The sequence below is a fragment of the Netta rufina genome (genome assembly GCF_964035555.1).
Source record: "Netta rufina genome assembly, chromosome: 16".
Classification (NCBI taxonomy): domain Eukaryota; kingdom Metazoa; phylum Chordata; class Aves; order Anseriformes; family Anatidae; genus Netta; species Netta rufina.
In genome coordinates this window covers 13711054-13731612 of record NC_140140.1, presented here as the reverse complement: position 1 = coordinate 13731612, position 20559 = coordinate 13711054, and the positions used below count along the sequence as shown (strand labels likewise).

At 50.7% G+C, this 20559-nt stretch overlaps 1 protein-coding gene across 1 annotated transcript in view; it reads right to left on the bottom strand.

The window, feature by feature from the left end:
* The window catches only part of NTSR1 (neurotensin receptor 1), a gene marked incomplete at both ends in the record, with an annotated part of 45983 nt that extends 26502 nt beyond the window's left edge, over positions 1-19481 (bottom strand). The window contains one exon of the mRNA XM_084296380.1: positions 18819-19481. Within this exon, the coding sequence (XP_084152506.1) occupies positions 18819-19481 (663 nt within the window). The remainder of the gene's footprint in view (positions 1-18818) is intronic.
* Between the last annotated feature and the right edge of the window lie 1078 nt (positions 19482-20559).

The window sequence follows — 20559 nt, the reverse complement described above, 5'->3', positions numbered from 1 at the left end:
TGCTGACCAGTTAGCAGGCGAGTCACACTCACATCGATTTTCTGATGTATAACTGAGGTGTCTGCTCCTCCGTGCAATAAAAGAAGGACCTGCTAGCCAATATTTTTTGTTTGCTTGCGTGCTTCTCAGTTCATTATTCTAACAACGGGTGTTTTCTCTGCAGGCGAAATCCTGCCTCACAATGGATTACAGAATCACTTCGAATATTTTCCTCTTCCGGTCGAAAAGAAATTCTGATGCAGCCCAAAGTTACAATGAAGGTGAATTATTCAGCTGGCATAAGACTGCCCTTATAAAATGAACCCCCAAGTTTTGAGGATGTGAGCAGGGACATAAAAGATCTGGGATGTCAAGTTCAGGCTTGTCTCTGCCGGAAATACTGAAAAGTGTAATTATTTAATTACTTGGTGGGGTGGTATTCCCCTAAATTCAGTGTCAGGACAATACATCTCAGTCTTTCTAGGTTCACCCCCCATGAAAGACTGGTCATGAGAAGGATGAGCATCAAATCTGGTGAGGATGAAGCTCTGCAGCTCTGAAGTGTTTCGAGAGACTCCACTTGAGCTAGAGTGGATAAAGAAGGTGCCAGAAAGCTTGGGCACTGCTCTCCCAAACAACTCCCTGCAAGGAAGAGAAGCTCCCATGTCAGGCGGGTAGAAAAAAAATATGACAACAGCCTTAAACTTCTTGATTTCTGAATCAGTAAAAAACGAGCGTCTTTTAAGTGACAAGTTCTCATAAATAATTCCATCTAATGGAAGATACTTCGGTAATTGCGATATTTTAATTTCAGCCCTTCAAGTGCAGAGAATTCTCATTAGCTCTCAGCGTTCAGGTACGGCAATGAATTTTCATGGAGAGAGAGCAGCGTACATAGCACTGAAATGGCGGAAGGAAGTCAAATTTATTCAGCGTTTTATGGACAAAGACATTATGTGGTTCATTAAGCAAAACCATCCGTTCCCTTCTGGGTACGAGAAAGTTTTTATTATTCCTTTTTTTCAGGTTAATAAACTGAGGCAGAAAATAACTAGATATGATCTAAACCTCTTCTTCGCAAGCATTTTCACAATGCCTTCCTCTGTTTTCAAGCAAGATTTATTATTAAATAAAGCCTTAAAGTGACCCGGAAAGTCTGACTTTCCATACCTCAATCTAACTCCTGCATAATATTGCTTTGACTAAAGGCAATAAAAAAATCCACGAGGGAGCTGAAATGCCAGGCTGGCAGGCTGAATACATGGATATTATAAATGAATAAAGCAATATGTAGACTTCAGGAAAAGAGGTGTGCCATTGCACCAATACAGAGGGAATTTGGCCTGTTAGCCAAGCCTGTAGTTGTTGAAATGAATTTGAAGTACCTTGGAAAAGCAACTCTTCTAATTGCTATATGGTGCTCACTCTGAAACCAAGCCATGGAAATTAAAACAATGGTGTCCTTAAAGGAAAAAAAAAAAAAAGAGAGAGAGAGAGGAAAAAAGAAAAGGAGAAGCAGGGGTGCTGGAGCAGGGGGAGCAAGGATGAAGGCAAATGCTTGCTACATACTGACCCTGGATCCTGTGAAGCTGTGGATCACAGCATCTCAGCCAAGCGGGGCACTGTGGGCAAAGCAACACGAGTGGCAGCACATTTCCCTTCTGATTCTTGCCTTCTACGTGTCTTCGAAGCCAGGTGTAAGCAAGGATGTAAATACTGCTTCCTTCATGTCTGATGCACTCCATGGAGCAGGCAAAGGTAAAGCTCTGCAGGTAAAGCCGGTGGCAATGGGAGCCACTGATGTGAGTCACTGCATTGAATTACCAGCTCCGAGAGGCATCGCTTGATTTTAAGGTAGAAATTAAACGTTTGCAAGACCCAACTCCCTGCTGGGCTGCTGTTTACCATCAACATGTGAGTGATCGTCAGCGAAGAGGACAAGCGCTAGAGCAGTGCCAGACCTCAGCCAGCCTGGAGGATTTGCTCTGCATCCCTTTACCACTGCTGCAAATGTTTTCCTTTGGGGATTTTTTAGACACGCTGCTGCCTCCGTGCTCACCCAGACGAGGCATTGGTCACCTGCATCCAGACGTCCCCACACCAAGGTGTGCTTCTCCTGCCTTCTCTCGTTGTCTTTCTTGATCACCCAAATTTTACAGGGTTTGCTGCTGGTTACCTCCATTTCTCTCTAATCTTGATATGACTCCTACTTGATATTCTCCTTTTTATTTGTTGGTATAGGAACTTTCTATCCCCAAACCCAACCATGCTGTCATCTTCCTTTGATTACACCCAGCTTATTACTGAAAATAGCTCTTCTTTACTTACACATCTTACTCCTTTTACCTTCCTACATTAATTTGGATAAGCACAGCCCCAAGGACAAGGTTATGCAGCTCTGACCACTTTACCAGGGTCACAAGGAGAGCTGAGAAGGGTAGGTTGCTCCTCACTCAACCTCGACCTGGGTCTCTTTGCAGATTTAGTTACCACAAGCAGCCAGCCCTGCAATGGCTCTTTCAGTTTAATTTCGAAACCACCTTCTCTGATCTTTCCTCCTTTTGCATGAAGAAATGGCTTTTTGCTCAAAACGCGTGCATCTAATACCAGGGACGGCTTTAATTCTGAAGGCAGGGCTCAAACCCGATGGAGCGCACCGAAACGTCGCACAGGTGGGGACCTGTCTGGGGCTCGTCCAGAAGGCACGCAGAGGTTCTGCTCTGCTGCTCAGCCCTTGGCAAAGCAGGGATCGTGCAGATGAAAAAGGGGATTTGTCTGATGGTTCACGATACGGTCAGAGTTCTTGCACAACCTCTGAGCAAAAATAAAGAGCCCGAACCAAACGTAAAGAGAGAGAGGCACCAGCCAGTTGAGTGCTATTTGGATTATTATATTTAGAGCCTATTAGGGAGCTTATTAAAGACTCTTCATGCAGGATCTCTCTGGTATAAACCTGGCACAGACAAGGGAAAACATTTGATCTTCAGCAGGGGAGGAACATGAGCAGGCTAAAAAAAGGCTACGCTAGAAAACAAATACTTTAAACAAAATGAATCAAGAGACAATGCCAAGAAGGCTGCGCCTAACTTTTAGGGGAAAAATTATGTTTTTGTTTACTTACTTATTATGCATTAATTGAAATGCTTAAAAGAAGTGGAACCTGGCTCAGTGTTTGATGAAGCTGAGGCAGAAATGCTTTGACTCTGCAGCGAGACACTGAAAGCCGTATGAAAAATATAACCAGGATGATCTGCTTGTATAATTTAAAAGCTTTGTGCGTTTAAGGCTATATCGTGTGCTGTCACAAGGCAAAGAGAAGCTGAAAAAAAGACTGAGCAAATTGCAGGTATGCTCATTACAAAAACACCTAAAAAATGTCATTCTCCTATGAGAAGGTGCAAATAATAGACTGCCCTTAATTGCCAGGATTAAGTGAAAGGGCAAACCTTGTGCCCCTTGACGCCTGCTGTCCCCGTGTTAGCGGCTGTGGGTAGCTGCTCGGTGCACCCTTGCTGCAAAAGCTGTGTCTTTTTGCCCCCTCCCATTGAAAGCAGTTGATGAAATGAGATGCAGCACATGGGGAGCCTCAGCAGGACGCGCAGGGCGAAGGCTGATGCCAAGGGATGGGGAGTCCCAAGCCGAAGGCACACGGCTCTGCCCTTGCTCGAGGATCAGGAGTTACAGGCAGCTCATCTTCTCGGGAGACTGGTGAATTTGATGAACAGCGAATTTTTGGAAGGAGACCAAAAGCTGCTTGAGGATTCAGGTTAAATTCAAGGAACAGAATTGACAAGAAAAAAAGGGGGGAAATGTTGAACTCTTGCAGTGTTTTGAGATAAATGTTAACACATCTCATTTCAGCGTATTAAGTGAAAAAACACGCTGAACTTCTGCTTTATTTCAGAACTGTCCTAAGCTAAATAAAAAAGGAGGAAGGGTTAGAAGCCAAATAGGAAGGAAAGTATTTCACCTCAGCTCAAATTAAATGCTTTATTCACAAACAAAGTACTGTAGGTCAACCCCAAACTAATTGCTTTGTTTCTCTCATCTCTGCTAAATTTCTGAAGTCTTTCTTCTTGGTTTGATCCAAACACATTATTTTTTTCCTTTTATCATGAATTATTTCACTCCAAAGCCACAAAACCCAAGTGAAGGAGGAACATCTCCAGTGGAGAGAGGGGATGAAGGAGAATGAGTGGCAGGAGTGCTGCTCTTGCCATGGGCTGCTGCATCTCCGCAGTCTTTGAGCCTGGTTTTCCTGTGACAAGCACTGAAAATGGCTAAGGGCAAGGGAGGATCAACTTCTCCTGCCACAGCAGCCCGGAGACACCACGCCAGCATCTGGGGAAAGCCAGGGCCAAGCTGCGACACTCCTCAGTGCACCCCAGGGCTGTTTCTGTGTCCTGCAGCAATGCTGTGCAGGGCTGGTTCATTAGAATTAGGCAGAGACATCTCCATGAGTACATCTGTGCCACTGACAGCTGACTCCTCGGTAATGACACCTTTAGAGACAATTATGACAGACAATTGTTTAATGAGAAGTGGCATTTTTTGTAAAAAATAATTCTATCGATGAAGCACGAGGGCATTTTAGCTTCGAATCTGTGTTGTTTCAGCCAAGCCCATCTTGGTGGTTGACAGCCTTAATTGCACTGCCCTGGCCAACTGGCTCTGGACTGTTCATACAGCAAGCACTGTTTGATGGAACACCAAAATCTAAGCACCAAAATCAAGCTGGCATCCTCCTGAGCACCAGTGCAGGCAGAAAACCCACCGCCAGGCTTCAGGACTTCTTTGGGCATTGCAGGTGGGTGCTGCAGGTCTGCACGGCCCCCTGCCTTCACCTCCCTCCAGCTCTTCGTATCTTCTTCCTAGTGTGACACTGAGAGGCATCCTCCTGCTCTTTCTCTGTAGGGAGCACCAAATATCTTCATTTTCCAGGCATCACCTGGGCTGACATTAGTCATTCCTGACACGGGCATTTCCAGCTAACAGATTAAGTTTCTCCTACTGGGTACAAAGTATGGGACATCGTCTTGCAAATTTAATTCATTGCTTGACATTTACTGTGCTCTCAGGCTCTTTTACTCCTTCAAGAAGGGGCTGTTGGTGCAGCTCAGGAGAGATGGAAAGGAAACTGGGAACTGCTGGGGTTGGTGAGATGCTGCCCTCCTGCCAGCCCACCTCCCAGGGTGGAAGGTGGAGCTAGAGCCAAAGCAGCAGAAAATCGGTGAAAGTGAGCACTGCATTAACAACCCAAGGCTTGCACAGCCTCTGGGAATTGCTACAGCCAATGGTTTATCCAGCACTCTTCATGCTTTGAAAAATAATTTCCTCTCCCTCCTTTTTGGCCTGAGCAGTGTCTGCTGTTCGCTGGTTCAGACAGTGAAAGCGTGGAATATTTTGGAAAGAATGACAAAAAAGTAATAATCCGCAAACATTTCCAGTTCCATCAGATCTTGCTTAATAAGCCTTTAGATTTTATTAAGAAGGCAAAGTTGTTGACAGTGAAATTACTTGCCTGTGCTGGGAGTGGCAAAGCAGATTGTTAGACGCGGAGAGAAGGGAGCTGGCTGCGCTCATAAATAAGTCAATGTGTTACTCCTGCTAGACTGGAAGCGGGATGACAGCTCCTCCACGCGCTGATGCTCTACTTCTCTGCGCCCTTCGCTAAACTGACGTTTGCTAAAAATACCCTGCAAAGGCACACGTGAAGCTTCAGGGCTACGGACACACCTGGAGCAGGGGAGGCTTTAAATGGGCAGGTTCCAGCTCGCAGCCTCGAAACCCAGCCACGTTGCCTGTTGCACCTCCACCTCCATTTCATGTGCCCAGCTTTTGGCCATGGCTTTGCCTCCCTGCAGCTGGGGATGAAGGTTCCCCTCTTCCTCAAAATGCTGCTCACTTGCAGCCAGCAACCGCCCTAGAGCCAGCCTGGGCACATCACCATCCCTCCACGAGACCCAAAGGAAAAAACACATCGGGTGTCACTGACACCCAGGCTTCTCCCCCTTTATCTGCAATTCAACGTCAGAGAGGCATAAGAAAAGAGAAAGCAGGAGTGTGACAGCGTGATTCATGCTCATCTTTACCTCTGCAGACAACGAGTTACCAAACAGCCGCTCTCTCCATCCCTATCTCCTTATTCAGCATGCAAACGAGTGAAAGAATAACATTTTAATTGGATGGAAATGGAAAAGCTAGAGGACAACAGTGTTGTCGCAGCAGCCTGAAGTTCCTGAGCCACGTGTCCTTGCTTGGGGAGCAAAAGCCCAACAGCAGAGCTGCCACAAACAACTCCTTTGGGAAAGGACTTTCCTTGCAGCTCAGCAAGGACAGCCTTCAGGGCAGGGACCCAAGCTCCTGCCCTTCCTGCTCCATACCTGTCCTGCATTAAAAATAATAATAAAAGAATCCCACATCTCCAATTAGGAGGTGCTTTAATCAAAGAGAGGTAATGAAAGACATCCCTGCTAAGCTTTGATGCTGACTTGTACCTGAAATCACTGCAAAGGTGAGCAGTGAGACGTCTCCCATGTGGTGCAGGGATCGGGTCCTTGCAGACGGTTCCCCAAGGCTCACTGCAGCTGCAAGCCCAAATTTTGGAGAGGCGCAGCCTGGACTGCATGGTGCATTGAGGCTTTTGGGATGGGGCCGTGTGCCAGCACAGGATGTGTCACCGTGAATCATCTGGTTTCAACGCGCAGAACCGTTCCCTGAATCGTGGCGAAAAGCACAAATGTTCTGCGCTGAAAAAGGAAATTCGCTGCCTCCTTTTTGAGCCAAAAATAGGGAAAAAGGTTGTGTAATTCATTTGCTTGGAATAATAAGCTTTTCAAAGTTATCTAAACAGTATTAATAACGGGGAAATCTCTGTTTATTTTATCAGTGCATTTGATACTAGTGCTCCAGGCAACCTTGACTCCTTCACCTTCAAGCCCAGAACTGCACCCAGCAGCTGGCAGAGGCTGGGCAGCAGCCCCGTGCTGCCCCAAAACCATCCCACTTCTCTTGAACGCTGTCTTGTAAGCAGGAGGAAAAGCTGAAGCATTTTGTGGGTGAGTCCTGGAACAAACTGCTTTTTTTTTAGGGGTGACCAGTGCACATTTCATCCCCAAGTCGCCCCCTTTTCCATCCCGAGCAGCTCTGCAGGAGCCGCGTTCCTGAGGAGCTGCAGCTAGAACTGTTAATGGCAGCCCCAATTGCTAATGACAAAGCCACGCTCATTTTCAGCTGAATTTCTTGTCTCCCTGGATAATAACTCTGCTTTCTTCAGCAGTCTTTGCAATTCATTCTTTGTGACAGGACACAAAAGGCCTGTTTGCTCGATCCCTTATCTCCAACAGAACTTTACCGGAATATCAAATGAAGGTGTGAAAGCTCCATCAAAACAACCGCTGTCCCAGGCTGGCAAGTCACAACTCACAGCTCGGTGTTTGCTGATAACAATTTTCAGGCTATTCTCTCCCAGGAAGGGCAGGAGAAATAGCTGGCCAGAGGCTGTGCATCTCTGCACCCCAAGGAGCTCACAGCAGGGCTTAAACAGCCCCTAGGTGACACCAGAGAGGGAAATTTGTAGGATGGAAATAGAGAGAAACACCTCTTGCCCTGAATGTCAAGGTATTCCTTTGGTGCAAGGCGTGGGGCTGTGGATCAGCCTCCCAGAGGGGAAAGAAAATCCACTGCTGGAAAGGAATTAGTGCCCAGCAAATCTGCGGCTGGGCTTTGGGGTTGTATCGGCGGTACCCGCAGGGCGTGAGTCGAAATAATCCCTACAGCCGGATCGATAGACGTGGCCTTAAAAGCAAGCTGCTCTCTGCTGCCATGAGGACCGCTCAGGATGGTGCCAGCCCCACGGTGTCATCCTGCAGGGAAAGTCAGGGACTGACCTCTGCCAGGCACTGCTGCCAGCTCCAGAGCCACCAGTCCCTGCCCCGTAAAACTGGGAAACGGGAAAAGCCCCATAAATCACTCCAACCAGCCCCTACTCATGGGATTAGTGAAAAACCACCCCGCAGTGTGTTTTGGCTGGATTTGAAGGCATGGCTGTGATTTGTGGCACTGGTGAGCACCGTCCCTGCCTGTGCTGGGCCAGGTGATCCCGCACAGGGTGCGGAGCAGGCGTGCGGCTGCTGGGCCGTGCTCCAGCCACGGCTGTGCAGGACGGGGCAGGAGCTGCTCTGAGAGAGATCCAGCCTTGTTTTACAGGCAGAAAGGCCTCTTCTGCACAGCAGGAGGTCTATAAAACTGTCATTTCTTGCCCTGTTCCTGCCCTTGTCTCTTTACTTTTGTTTTTTACAGGCTGCCAAAGGATTTCTTATTGCCTTTTTTTTTTTTTTTTTTAATTGAAACTGTGTAAGTTACTTTTTTTTCACTTAAGTAGTCAATGAGTTTAACAACGGTTTCCATTATTGCATGGAGGAGAAACCAGCAACCTTCCCATCAGGAAACAGAGAGGTAATTTGGACTTTTTTGTGCGTGAGCAGGGGACATGACCTCACAACAGGAAGGGCAGTCCCAGAGAGCCCTTAAAAGCAATTTTTGCCTGGGCGAAATTTAAGGGATGGAATTTGGCACGGCAATACATGATACGATAAAAACCTCTAGCGTATGCTCTGAAATTTTCCCTTTCCCAACCAGACTCGTTTGAAAGGACTGAAGAAGCCAGGCAGCATTTTCCCTGGGTCCCCATACACCAAGCTGTGGCTCTTTAGCTGCTCAGCAGCGTGTTCTTCTCTAAGACCTGTGCTTGCAGTAGCCAACGGAGCCCGAAGCAGTTTCTCTGCAGAACTGGAGCACACAACACATCCACGGCCAAAAGCAACCCCAAACTGATTCCTGTCCTGGCAGCTGCTCTTGGGTTTGGCCACATTTCTCCTCCGTGACGCATGAACGTGCTCAGGAGTGATGGGACAAGGAGAGACCTGGGCAGGGTGGTCACTTCTCAGGAGGGTGGGAGGGACCCAGAAGGACCCAGGTGCAAGGACAGACACAATCCTATTAATAGAGTCCCTAACGAGGTGCTGAGCCCACAGCATTACACCTGACAAATTCATCACACGAATGTATAAGGGAATAAAACAGCTCCGGATAATTGCAGAGCACGAGAATGTGTTCGATGGCATCCGAAACTTGGCGAGATTAATTTTCCTGACAGCTCGTCTAAAATGGAAATGGGCTATGTAATTAAAAGGAATAAAACCCCCACAGATAGCACGTTGCAGGATCAGTGGAATTTACCTTTGCAGGTCCCTGTCACTGGCATTGCTGGGGGAGGCGAGGGTGTAGGGCTGGGGGGGCCTGGCCCCTTCCCCTGGCTTAGGGGAAGCCCTTTGCAAAATTAATATTCACCCTCGTTTGTGCAATACCCATCTGCTTTCTTCTCTTTCTCTCCTGCTTTTCTGGATGTCAGCACGTCCCAGAGGTTTTTATGCCTTTCCTTGGGCTGTGGATCCCAGAGCAGGATGTCAAGCACTGATTTTTTTTGCGGAATGGCAGCCTTAGATGTAGGTTACTCGATTCCACTATCCTAGCACATGTCTAAAAAGCACCAAGCGCAAATCAGCGCCGTATAAACCGGAGTAATAGAAAAGCCAGGCTGTTAATCTTCATAATGTGCCTCTCAGTGGGGATTTCGCTTGAATGTTATTTGCATTAACTATGATACCAACTGCTGGATATGCAGTTATAAATAAATTAAAGGCCAAGTTAAGTCAAATACCGTCCCAGTGCTGACTGCAGACTCCAGTGTGAGTGCTGTTCCCAATGGTGCCCTGGAAAACTCATTTTGGGGTCAGGTAACCCCTTAACGGGGCTTACGGTGTCAGCCCAGGCTCTGGTGGTGGGCACTGCGTGGCAGGAAAGAGGAGGGGTTTGCTGGAGCTGACGTTCAGCAAAATACCTCAAGCACGTGGTTGTTTGCATTTGATATACGACTATTTTATTTATAGTGACACGGCCAGTCCTGCTCTGCTGGTGAAAAGGAAAACAAAGCTGGTGCTAAACAGTGCGGAGATGAATTCATCGGATATTTTAGGCAAGGAACTGCAGAAACTGCTCTTGGCCTGAGAGTGGAGAAACTAATAGATGGGTTCGGCTGCATAGATGTCCAAGCAGAGCTGAAGCCCTTGGTGATGGCAGTCAAAGCCCCGGCGCAAGGCTGGCTGCTGCTGCAGGAGGTTCAGCCCTGGGAGGTGCTGGTGCTCCTCACAAAGCCTGCTGCACCATCACAGCTGCCAGCACAGGGGTTTTGCAGGGCCAGGCAGTGTGCAGGGCATGAAGCAAAGGGATTTGTTTGGTCCCCTTCTTTCTGGGGCAGCGGGGAGGAAGCTGCTGGATTCGGGTGCTGGGATCAACCATCTGGAGCCCAGAGCAGGACAGGAGGGCCTGGGGTTCTTCTGGCTTGCTTTAGGCTCTGAGAACAGCCTTGGTGCCCCATGGTGAGCCTGGCTTGATGGCACCAACATAAAGGCAGGAGAGCACCAGTGTGGGATGAAGGCAACCGGTGGCTGTGCTGTCACGCCACATCCCTCTGCCCTCCTGGCTGCTGCTGCTGCCCTGCCTGCTAAGCCCTCTCTAATTCCCTCAGCAGCTTTCGGAGCCTGCCAGCTTATTTTTTTTACCAACCTGCTGCAAAAACACGAAACCCAGGCCCTCTGCTTTCTCCATGCACTCGTTAGGGATTTTCCTCAGGAAAACCACGCAGCCACGAGGCAACGAGCCTACCTCCTCTTGTGCTGCTGGGAACAGGAGCAAAGAAAATTCAATTCAATATTAGGGGGGAAAAAAAAAAAAGGCATATCTCAAAGGAGCCTGTGAACTTATCAGTTACTTTCTTTGTTTCTGCTTTTTCCCAACATCTCTCCCTGACTCTTCTGCCTCTCAGAGCCTCTGCTGCTAAAGGATTTGTCTCCTGGCACTGCTTTGTCTCGGGCTGGACCAGGATGAACAGACGGGCTGTGTGTCCCACTCCTCTCCGCACTGACATGCTTTCTAGCCACATGCCTGCAGCAATTTTTGCCCTTTGAAGGGATTTTTTTTATCCCCAGCTCCATTGGGCTGCTCTGGAGCTGTATTTCCCTTTGCTCCTCCAGTGCTTTATCACACACTTGGAGTTAAAGGACATGGAAGCATGACAGTCATAAGGCCATAACTGAGAGTAGTAAAAAAAATTAACTGTGGGCTTTGGGGAGGGAAAGCCATTCCTATGAGTTTCTCTTTCGAATGAAAAGAGTAAATTAAATGTATAAATTGTCCCCTTAAGGATAAAATGGAAGGAGCAATCGATAGGATGATGCAAGCAACGAGCTAAACTTTCCCAGTGGTTGCGTGCGTTTCATTCTTATAAGGTGGTTTTGAAAAATTCACAGAATAGCAGCGAAACGCAAGTGAATATTAAATTGGTATTGAACACGCTCAGGTACTTATGGACTCATTAAACAAGTTCTCCGAGGGAGCAGTCCCACCAAGTGCTGAGACCACGGTTACTCAGCTCAGCCTGCGAGGACAGAAGACCCACCAGCCTGGGCTGGGAAGGCAACCACAAATTCATTGCAGGCTTCACCCTTTTGCACAGGCAGCCCTCCTGCTTGCTCATCTCCTTCCTTTCAGCGCAGACTGCGATAGAGGAGCTCCCCGAAGGAGGGACACTTCTCCCGAAGCCAGGTGAAGCATTTGCTTCGAGAGCACACGCTGGCTCTAGCAGCAGCAACCCTAAATTTATTCTTTATTATCTAGAGGGAGTAGTAGTTGGCAGGAAGCACTAGCAGGCATTTGCAAAGAGAAGGGAGCACAGTGCTGAAATCAGATGATATTCCTAGCCCTGTCTGGTCTTCTATATATTTAGAAATGCACTTGGCAGAGGGACAACTGGAAGGTTTTATAAAGGGAGATTTACAGCACCGGGTGCAGCATCTGGGGAGATGTAAATCCGCAGGCTGGGTGCAAACTCTGGGCGAGGAGCCGGCGGGCACAGGGACGAGGGGTGGCTCTGCTGGAGCCAGCACCACTGCCACCAGCCCCAGCACTGAGCCTGGGGCACGTCTCTAGAGGTGCTTCCAGGTTTTTCGTGAGCACTTTTCATAAAAGAGAGAGAGTTTTCTTTCCTTTCAGATATGAAAGGCTTTTTTTTTTTTTTTCCCCACTAGGAAAATCTCATCTCTGTGACTGCTGTCTTCAGCTGACAGTCAGCTCTGGTCCCTGAGAAATTAAAAGTTTCAGAGAAACCTCACTGAACTTTCTCAATCAAAAGTTCTGTTAAAAAAGATTTTGTTCGTTCTATTTTTGTTTTTCCTGGGAGAAAAGGAGCCCCCGTGGGGCCAAGCCCAGCAGCACACTTTCTGCGCTGAGAAATACTGAAATACGGACAGGTTCCTGGTGGCCCAGGGAAGGAGGAGGATGGACATACACACAGATGTGCCAGGCAGGAGTTTGAGTACAGGGATATGAAAGTGTCTCCCTGTTATTTCCCTTCCATCTGCAGAAGATTTAACAACAAATACCGTGAATGCAGGAAAACAGCTCAAAAACTCCTGCTCCCCAGAGATGGTCAGCGCCCCATCACCACCACCTTGCCTGAACCATCTCCAAGCATATTTTTCCTGAATAACTCATCAGCTCGACTGATTTATCGTCAGCTTGTTTTATAATCCCACACCTACGATGCTTTGAAATGGGATTGAAGAAACGGCACCTACAGGAGGCAAAGAGTGGGGGCAGCTCCGCGCGAGACCCTCGGCTCGGATGTGTCCTTGCTGGGGGCAGCAGCCAAGGCAGGGCTGGCCTCGGGTGCTCACACCAGAAAAGGGTCCGCAGGGTGCTCACCTGGTGTGAAGGCAGGAAAAAGGCTGGGAAAGGTGAGAATTTGTAACCCTCTTTTCTCTGCCGTGCCAGCCTGAGCTGTGAGAGGGAAGATGAGCGATGGAAGCACCTCCAGCTTCACGTGGGGTGAGTGGCTGATACCAGAGAGCAACCAGCCGGGTCAGGGGTGTGATAACCAAGCTCCACCTGCTTAGAGCAAAGGTAAGGAGGGACGTCAGCACTGGGGCTGTCGGTATCACCATCTCACCATGCCTGATTTAGGGCTAGATGGCCACCAAACTCCATCTCATCACTGCCACCCCCTCCGCAGAGCAGCACCCATCCTGCCATGGCCCTCGGCAGCCTCACAGCTGGGCAAGGTGACGGTGGCAGCCCCAATGCCCAGACCCTGCTCTGCACCCACCTGGGGATCCCAGGGCAGGACGATGCCACCATGGGTGCCTTGGGCAGGACACAGAAGCATTTCTGAACATCAGGGAGTGAGGGTGCCATCTGCGAGCCTCCAGCAGATGCAGCACAGAGCTGAGTGCGAGCCTTCAAGGGGAAGGAGGGAGGAAGGAGGGAGAAGACAATTAAATAGCTGTTTTAAATGATTTGGAAGAAGATTAAAGGCAGCTGCAGGTTTTTCTTTTTTTTTTTTTCTTTTATTTTTTTCTTTTTCTTCTCTGGCAAGAGGAACCACCAGATTACCTTCATCTCTGCTGCCTTTACAAACTGCTGTTAAAAGGAAACCTAAAAGCTAAATTGATGGGCCGCATTTCTTCACTTTTTATTCCCTCCAGCTGACATCTCAGGAAGGGGGGGGGGGGAAAGGAAGGGAGGAGGAAAAAAGAAATCAAGTGAATAAAAAAAAAAAAAAAAAAAAAAAGAAATTATGTAAGAACTGGCAAAACCCAGCAGGCCAAGTGGTTATGTAAAGCAATGAACACAGCAGCTTATTTAATTCAGATCTGGCTGTAAGACGGACCATCGTGTAAATGGCTGGGGATTAGTGGGGCTGAATTAAAGCCCCTGGGTCCCTGGGCAGCCTGTGGGAAGAGGCAGCTCCTTAGGGATGCTCAAACCACCAGAGATGGGCATCACCCCGGGCCAGGTGTCTCTCTCCATCACTGCAGGGATGGATCCAGACACACTCCAGCACCAGCACCTTCATTTTCTCCTCTGTCTGGCAGCACCCACAGGAGCACCATGCCCTGATGGGACACCTTGCATCGGACACAGCCCTGCCACCAAGGTGCTGACCCGTGCTGCTGCCTCTGCAGGGGCTAACGGCATCTGGGGGGGCTTGCCTGGTGGGCAAAGACCCTTTGTGGGGTCTCTGTGGCCAAAATAGTTCTGTCAGCTTGGCTCAAATTATGGGGGGATTATCTCTGTGCGGAGCTGTAGCAAGTGACTGAAAACAGGACTGTTATTAAAAGCCGTAGCAGGAATTTGGCTGTGACTGAAGGAAAAGAGGCCGACTTCAGCTCCTGCAGCCCCGCTGGTATAAACGCAGCATTCCTGGGCTGAGGCCGTCGCCTAACCCTGGATACGATGTGCTCAGAGAGAGCTCAGCCCTTGGGCTTTACGCACGGCTGTTTTTTGTGTACTACGAGCAGAGCCATGCCAGATTGACCCGCAAAGCCCTGCTGGGTGTCCTGTGGGGACGCGGGAGGTGGTGGGCACAGCCCCACTGCCCACACCACCCATGGGGCAGGGGGCTCCCCATGCGTCCCAAGGGTGCTCCTTGTCAGAGGAAGGCATACAGAGGGGTTTGTGACAACGTGCATGGGATTCAAAACTTTCTGGGCCTCTCAGATAATGGGATTTGAATAGATGTCCTTGGAAGAGTGTGTAGGCAGCGAAGCATCGAGGCCAGGCAGCAGATGACCACAGAAGGGGCTACTCCAGGAGGCCAAGGCACAGGTCACATCATGGGAACAGATCTGGGGCACCTCGCATCCCCCAGCTCCAGCACCCGGTCCTTCCTCCCATCCGCTCCAGGTCTGAGGCTCTTCAGCACACTCCTTCAAAGGCATCGCAAGAAGAAAGCAAGCAGCGGACCTCCCTGGGCAGGCAGTTGTTTCATGTGTGGTGCTATTTACTCTACAAATCAGCAGAAGTGGGAGCAGGCTCCATCAAACGTAACCAACGGGAGCTGCAGGGTGGGCTGATGCAGAGCAGAACTGCAGAAGAAAAAACTGCAGCCCACCAAAACCAGTGAGGAGGGCAACAAAAGCTCCCAGGGTGCTTGCCAAGAAGTTCCCCTATGGAACAAGCCGCCTGGAGCCAGTGGGGCTGTGATGGTTTGTGGAGGCTGCTGCCACGTGTTTTAATAAATGGGTTCACACCAGCTGGCCGTGCCAACAAAGCACCAGCGTGTGTCAGACACTCTGCCCAGGCACCGTAAACAGCAGGTCTTCTGAAAGGAAAGAGGAAACGCTTTCCTGCTGAGACTGAAAGGTTGCAAATGGCCCTGATGTGGTGTAGGGGATGTTCTGCAGCAATGCCACCCGAGCTGAGGCTGTGCCATGCTGCAGGATGGCACAGATCTGCCGTGAATTGAGTTAGGGGCTGGCAGGGAGCTGCCCGCACCCCATCTCCACTGCCTCTATAACCAGGATTCATTAAAATCCTCAAATTTTAGGCCAAGGAATTGCCTGGCTTCGTGCTGGGTGCTGGGAGCTGCACCAGGATCGCGGGGACTTCTTTAAACTTCCTCTGTTACCCCAGGTTCACTGAGGACCTCTCTGGAAAAGATCTATCAAGGTAAAGTAAGAAGCACCACAGGAAAATGGTATTTGCGCTCTGGCCATTCGAATTCAGACCTTTTTTAAAGACAGGATGGAGAGTGCATGGTGCTAGCAGCACGTGGGGCAGCCGCTCAGCTGTCCCCTGCTCCGGGGAGCAGCCCCAGAGCCAAGAGCAAAACCACAACAGCCAAAACCACAGGTACCGACCTGCAAAGGAACAGGGCACTGATCTCCTTCCGTCTTGGAGCTCTTTTATCTGGTGCTGCCACAACGAGTAGCTTTTACAGCCTCCTCCAGCTGAAGTGGCATGAAAACATTAATTTGCTTGTATGGAAATGGCTTTGAGAAGTGCTTAATTTGTGTGGGAAAAAAAGAAAAACACCATCAAATTGGCTGCAGCGTGCGGGAGAGGACGTCTGCCAGTTAAAGTGTTAACTAGACCTAAATGATGCAGCTATAATGGACTTATTCCTGCCACCGTACCCCAAACCGATGCCAATATTCAAAGCAGACATCCCTAACCAAGAGAAGTAGCAGGCAGGCTTGGCGCTGAGGAACACAGAGCAAACCAAAAGCCTGATTTAGGATGCTGCAAGGATGGTGATAACCAAAGCCAGGGCTTCTTCCAGTGGCTGTGCAGTTTTAGTGGTACAAGCTAAGTAATACGAGCAAAAATCTAATATGCCAAGTGCTGTTTGAATAGTTACTCTTCTTTTTCTCACTGTAAAGGAACCTAATTGTCTGCACAGCCTAGCTTTCCTTGGGATTGTCCTTTAAAACCTAAAGATTCAAAGCCAATAGTGAGGAATCTTTTCAAAGAGAGACTTAAATTAACACCCTCAAATATTCATCCTGGGAAGGCTGTTCCAGTCCAGGGAGGAGCGTGCTCCTGGGCTTATCTGAGCTCTCAGTGGGCTCCGAGTCTATAAATGGCTACATTCGCTCTGTTTGGGGACTGGCTTGCAGTCAGTCACCAAATAAAACCTCTCGGAGAACTGATGGTTTCCAAAAACATCCCCGTTTGCTTTAGACAGTATGCCAAACAGGAAGAGTGAAATATGTTGAGTGAGTTATTACCAGAGATTTGCCAGCTTGAGCAAGTGTATCACTGCTCTGCCTAATTTAAGGACAGAAAATGAACACAGAGATGTAGAGACCTGCTCGAAAGCAGCTTCAGTCCTCTGCAAAAGTCAAGGGCTCCGACTGTCAAGCTGCAGGACCTTTGTGCATCACTCTCCCACATCACCACTGCCATTTCTCACAGGTCTTCCATTATTTGTCTTTTTTTAAACCTCTGCACAGCGTACCAGGTGCGAATGCCCGGCCACACGCTGTGCGATGGTTCCCATTAATGCACTTCAGCCCTGACTTGCAGCTGCTTTGCTTATTCACTCCGGAGCCCTCCCCAGCCCGGGCCCTGCTTCTCACTGTGTGTGTGCTCCTTCAGAGTCTGGAGGAACGAGCCCAAGCCCTTAAATAACCTTCCCATCTTAGCAAAGCCCCATTTCAGATCCCCTGAGAAGGAAAGGTATGGTGTTCAACCCCCAAACCCCGATAGCTCCCCCCAATAATGGCCTCCTTTTTACTTTTAAATTAAATCACAAGTGAACTTCAAATGAAACGCACAAGGAAAAGCCCCCAGGCAAAGTTCACATTCACGTCTGCCTACTTTTTCCTTGGGCAGCAGGACAAGGTAGATCCTGAATAATAGCAAGACTGTAAAATATGTTGAGAATTGTTTAAACTGTAATCTCTGAAGACGTAGCTAGGAAATAATCCGCTCTCTTTAGCCCTATCATGTTAACACAGAGCAGGAGCCTAATCCTAAAAGGAAGATGAGTGGAAATAATGCATTTCAACGACATTGTTCTCAAATCAGACAGCTCACGTCTCCGCAGAGAATAGAGAATTTGGGTTAAGCACACTGGGCTGCCACTGGCAAAAGCTACAGAGCATGTACAGGAGAAATACAGCCTCCAGGATCTCAAGGTAGAAGTTAGGTACCAGGACGACATTCAGGGGGAAGTCAGTGCTTTTGGTTATGGGGGCAGAGGTGGGAAACTTGGAGAGACATGACTAAACATCTAACTGCTCCAGGCTTAAACCTACCCACTTGTACCCTCGCCCCCTTTTAGCAGGAGAAAGGATTCTGGTTTGTTTCCATTTGCGTTCCCTCCCTTTGGCTGCAGGAACATCTCCAAGGTGTCAGTACACTTGCAGTTTTAAACTCTAATTGGCTACTGATTAAACCCACCTAAAATTCATGTTCCAAATAAAAGATTGAGGAGCTCTCACATGTAAGTCTGGCAGCGGAGGAGCTGTGGAGATCGGCGTCTTGCTCTTTCCGCCTCTCCTTCCGCTCCTCTTACATTTTTCAAGCCTAATGCTCCAGTGAACAAATGCTTCGAGCCCTCAGAGCACCGGAGCGCTGCAAGTGTTGAGGCTGAAATCCTTCCCACGCCTGGGAGTGTTCGATTTAGCAGCGCGTGGAGACCAGCAAAGCCTTCCTGAACTAAGGAAGGGGACTGCTGGCTAAACCAGCTACGGATTGCCCTGAAACAGCCAAAATACCAGCTGCTGGCTTTGAAGGTGCCGTTTCCTTTCGGAAGCCTGTGCTTGTACCCAAAACTTTCTGACATCGGGGTCTGGTGCTGCACAGAGGAAAGGAGCCGTGGATCAACCCAAGGAGCTGGGAGGGGGAGGAGAGGCGGTTTTATTTCCCCTGCTCCTGCTGGCCCCTTTCCAGCCGGAGGAGAGGAGCTGCAGGCGATGCTGGGGGGGGAGATCTGTGCATTTTTCTGGCGATGAGCTGCCACATTTCGGGGGAACCTGAGTGCTCCTGCTCCGCTGCTGTCAGAGCAGTGGCTGCACAGTGGAGCAGGGCTGGGGTACCCCGGGGTGTGCGGCTCAGGGGGGTCCTGCTCCGGGACTGGGTGGGCTCCATGCACTGGGACAGCTGCTCTGGGGGGGCTGCACTGTCTCGGGTTGGTTTCAACCCCATGCAAGATTTATCCCAGTGTGGGATTAACCCCTGAGCAGGCTCACAGCGAGCAGAGTCACCCTCTGACCCCTTAGCCCTTCTGCCACCCCAACCCTTAGGCCCTGCTGCCACCACAAGCCAGGCTGTCCCATCAGGGCTGCTGGGGTCCCCCCTTCCCAAGCTGGCTCCCCCCGTCCCAGATCCCCATTCCCCTCCTGGCTCTGACAAATCTGGGCTCTCAGAGCCCGGGAAAGGAGGCAGCTGCCCGACCCCAACCACTCGGGATCCCCGTCCGCCTGGCTCCTCACCTGGATGACCATCTTCAGCGTGGGGGCATCCAGGATGGTGGTGCAGATGAGTGAGTCCGGATCGTGGTCCTTGGCGTAGATCTGCCCCATGGTGAAGATCATGGGGATGGCGAGGAGGAAGGAGGCGATCCAGATGCAGCTGATGAACTTCTTGGTGCGGCTGCGGGACATGATGCTCTTGGCTTTGAAGGGGTGGCAGATGGCCATGTAGCGCTCCACGCTCAGGCTGGCGATGTTGAGCGCCGTGGCGTAGGTGCAGGCGTCCCGCAGGAAATAGTAACCCTTACAGACGGCCCCCCCGAAAGCCCAGGGGTGGTGGACCCAGATGAAGTTGTAGAGCTCGATGGGCATGCAGAGGAGGAAGATGAGGAGGTCGGAGAAGGCGAGGCTGGCCAGGTGGTAGTGCACGGTGCTCTGCAGGTTCTGCAGCGACTTTTTGCGCACCAGCGTGTACGCCGTGATGGAGTTGCCCACCGTGCCCACCAAGAAGAGCGCCAGGTAGATGACGGTCACCATGACTTTGGAGTAGATGTCGGTGTTGACGTCCAGGTCCTCCTCGTTGGGCCCTTTGGGGAGCAGCGGGTCGGAGCGATTGGAGGCGTTGGTAAAGGCGCTGGGCTGAGGTCCGGGGGTGCCTCCGGGGGTTGAACCGTTTGGGTGCATCCCGGGGCCGGGTCGCCCCGTCGGGGGCTGCAGCTCGCCGGGAGCCTCCGCTGCGCCCCGCCGGGGGGACTCGGCCGGTTTTAAGGCTGCGGGGAGGAGGCGCCTGCCCCTCCCGGGCTGCCGTGCGTGTGTGCGTGTGCCCGTGGGGGTGTGTGTGTGTGTGTGTGGCAGCGGGGGACACGCACTCACCCCCTCCCCTTCTCGTGTCCCCCTCCCGGTTCCCCCTCCCCTACCACCACAGCATCCTTCCCCTGGCTGCCCGGCTGCGCGCAGCCCGGCAGCTCCGGAGCTCTCCTCCTCCTCCTCCTCCCCGCAGCTCCCCGGCTTCCAGATGTGCCCTGGCAGGGCAGGAGCCTCCCTGCACACGCACACATGCACACGCACAGCCTCGCCGGGAGGCTCCGCTCTGCAGCTGCCTTCCTTCCCCCCCCAACCCTCCCCCGGTCCGGGGCCGTCCCCTCCGCTCGCCTCCCTCCTCCCCAGCCCCGCCGCCGCCCCAGGGTTTCGCAGCCCCAACCCCAAACGGAGCCGATGGGGAGGAGCAGAACGCCCCCCCCGGCAGCTGGGTTGGGGGAGAGGAGGTGCAGAGCCCCCTCTGCCCAAACCGGACCCCCCCCCCCCTCTACCCCCTGCTCCCTCCTGTATCCCCTCTTCTGCATCCCGTGCAAAGCCAGGCACAGGCGGGGCTGCAAGTTGGGGGCTGGCAGGGGGGTCCAGAGGGGTCCCAGCACTGCTTACACCCCCTCTTCTTGGCCCCTGGGAGGTGAGAGGCACCAGGGATGCTCCATCCCGCCTGGACACCCCCCCTGCTAGCCCCCATTTGAGGGCATCCCCCCCACCCTGCTGCTTCTAGGAGAAATGCATTTTAAAGAGGGAAAAAAATAAACACCTACAGATATCTCCTTCTGCCCTGGGACCTCTCAGCCCCATAGCACAGTGACAGCACTGAGCTGCTTTGCCTTGGTTCCCCTCCCCATGACTTTTCCCTTCTCCCACATGCTCAGATTCGGGGTGTGTGATCTCTCTGAACTGTCCTGTTGCAGGGGCAGTGATGCTGAAGAGATGCTGAGGGTCAAAG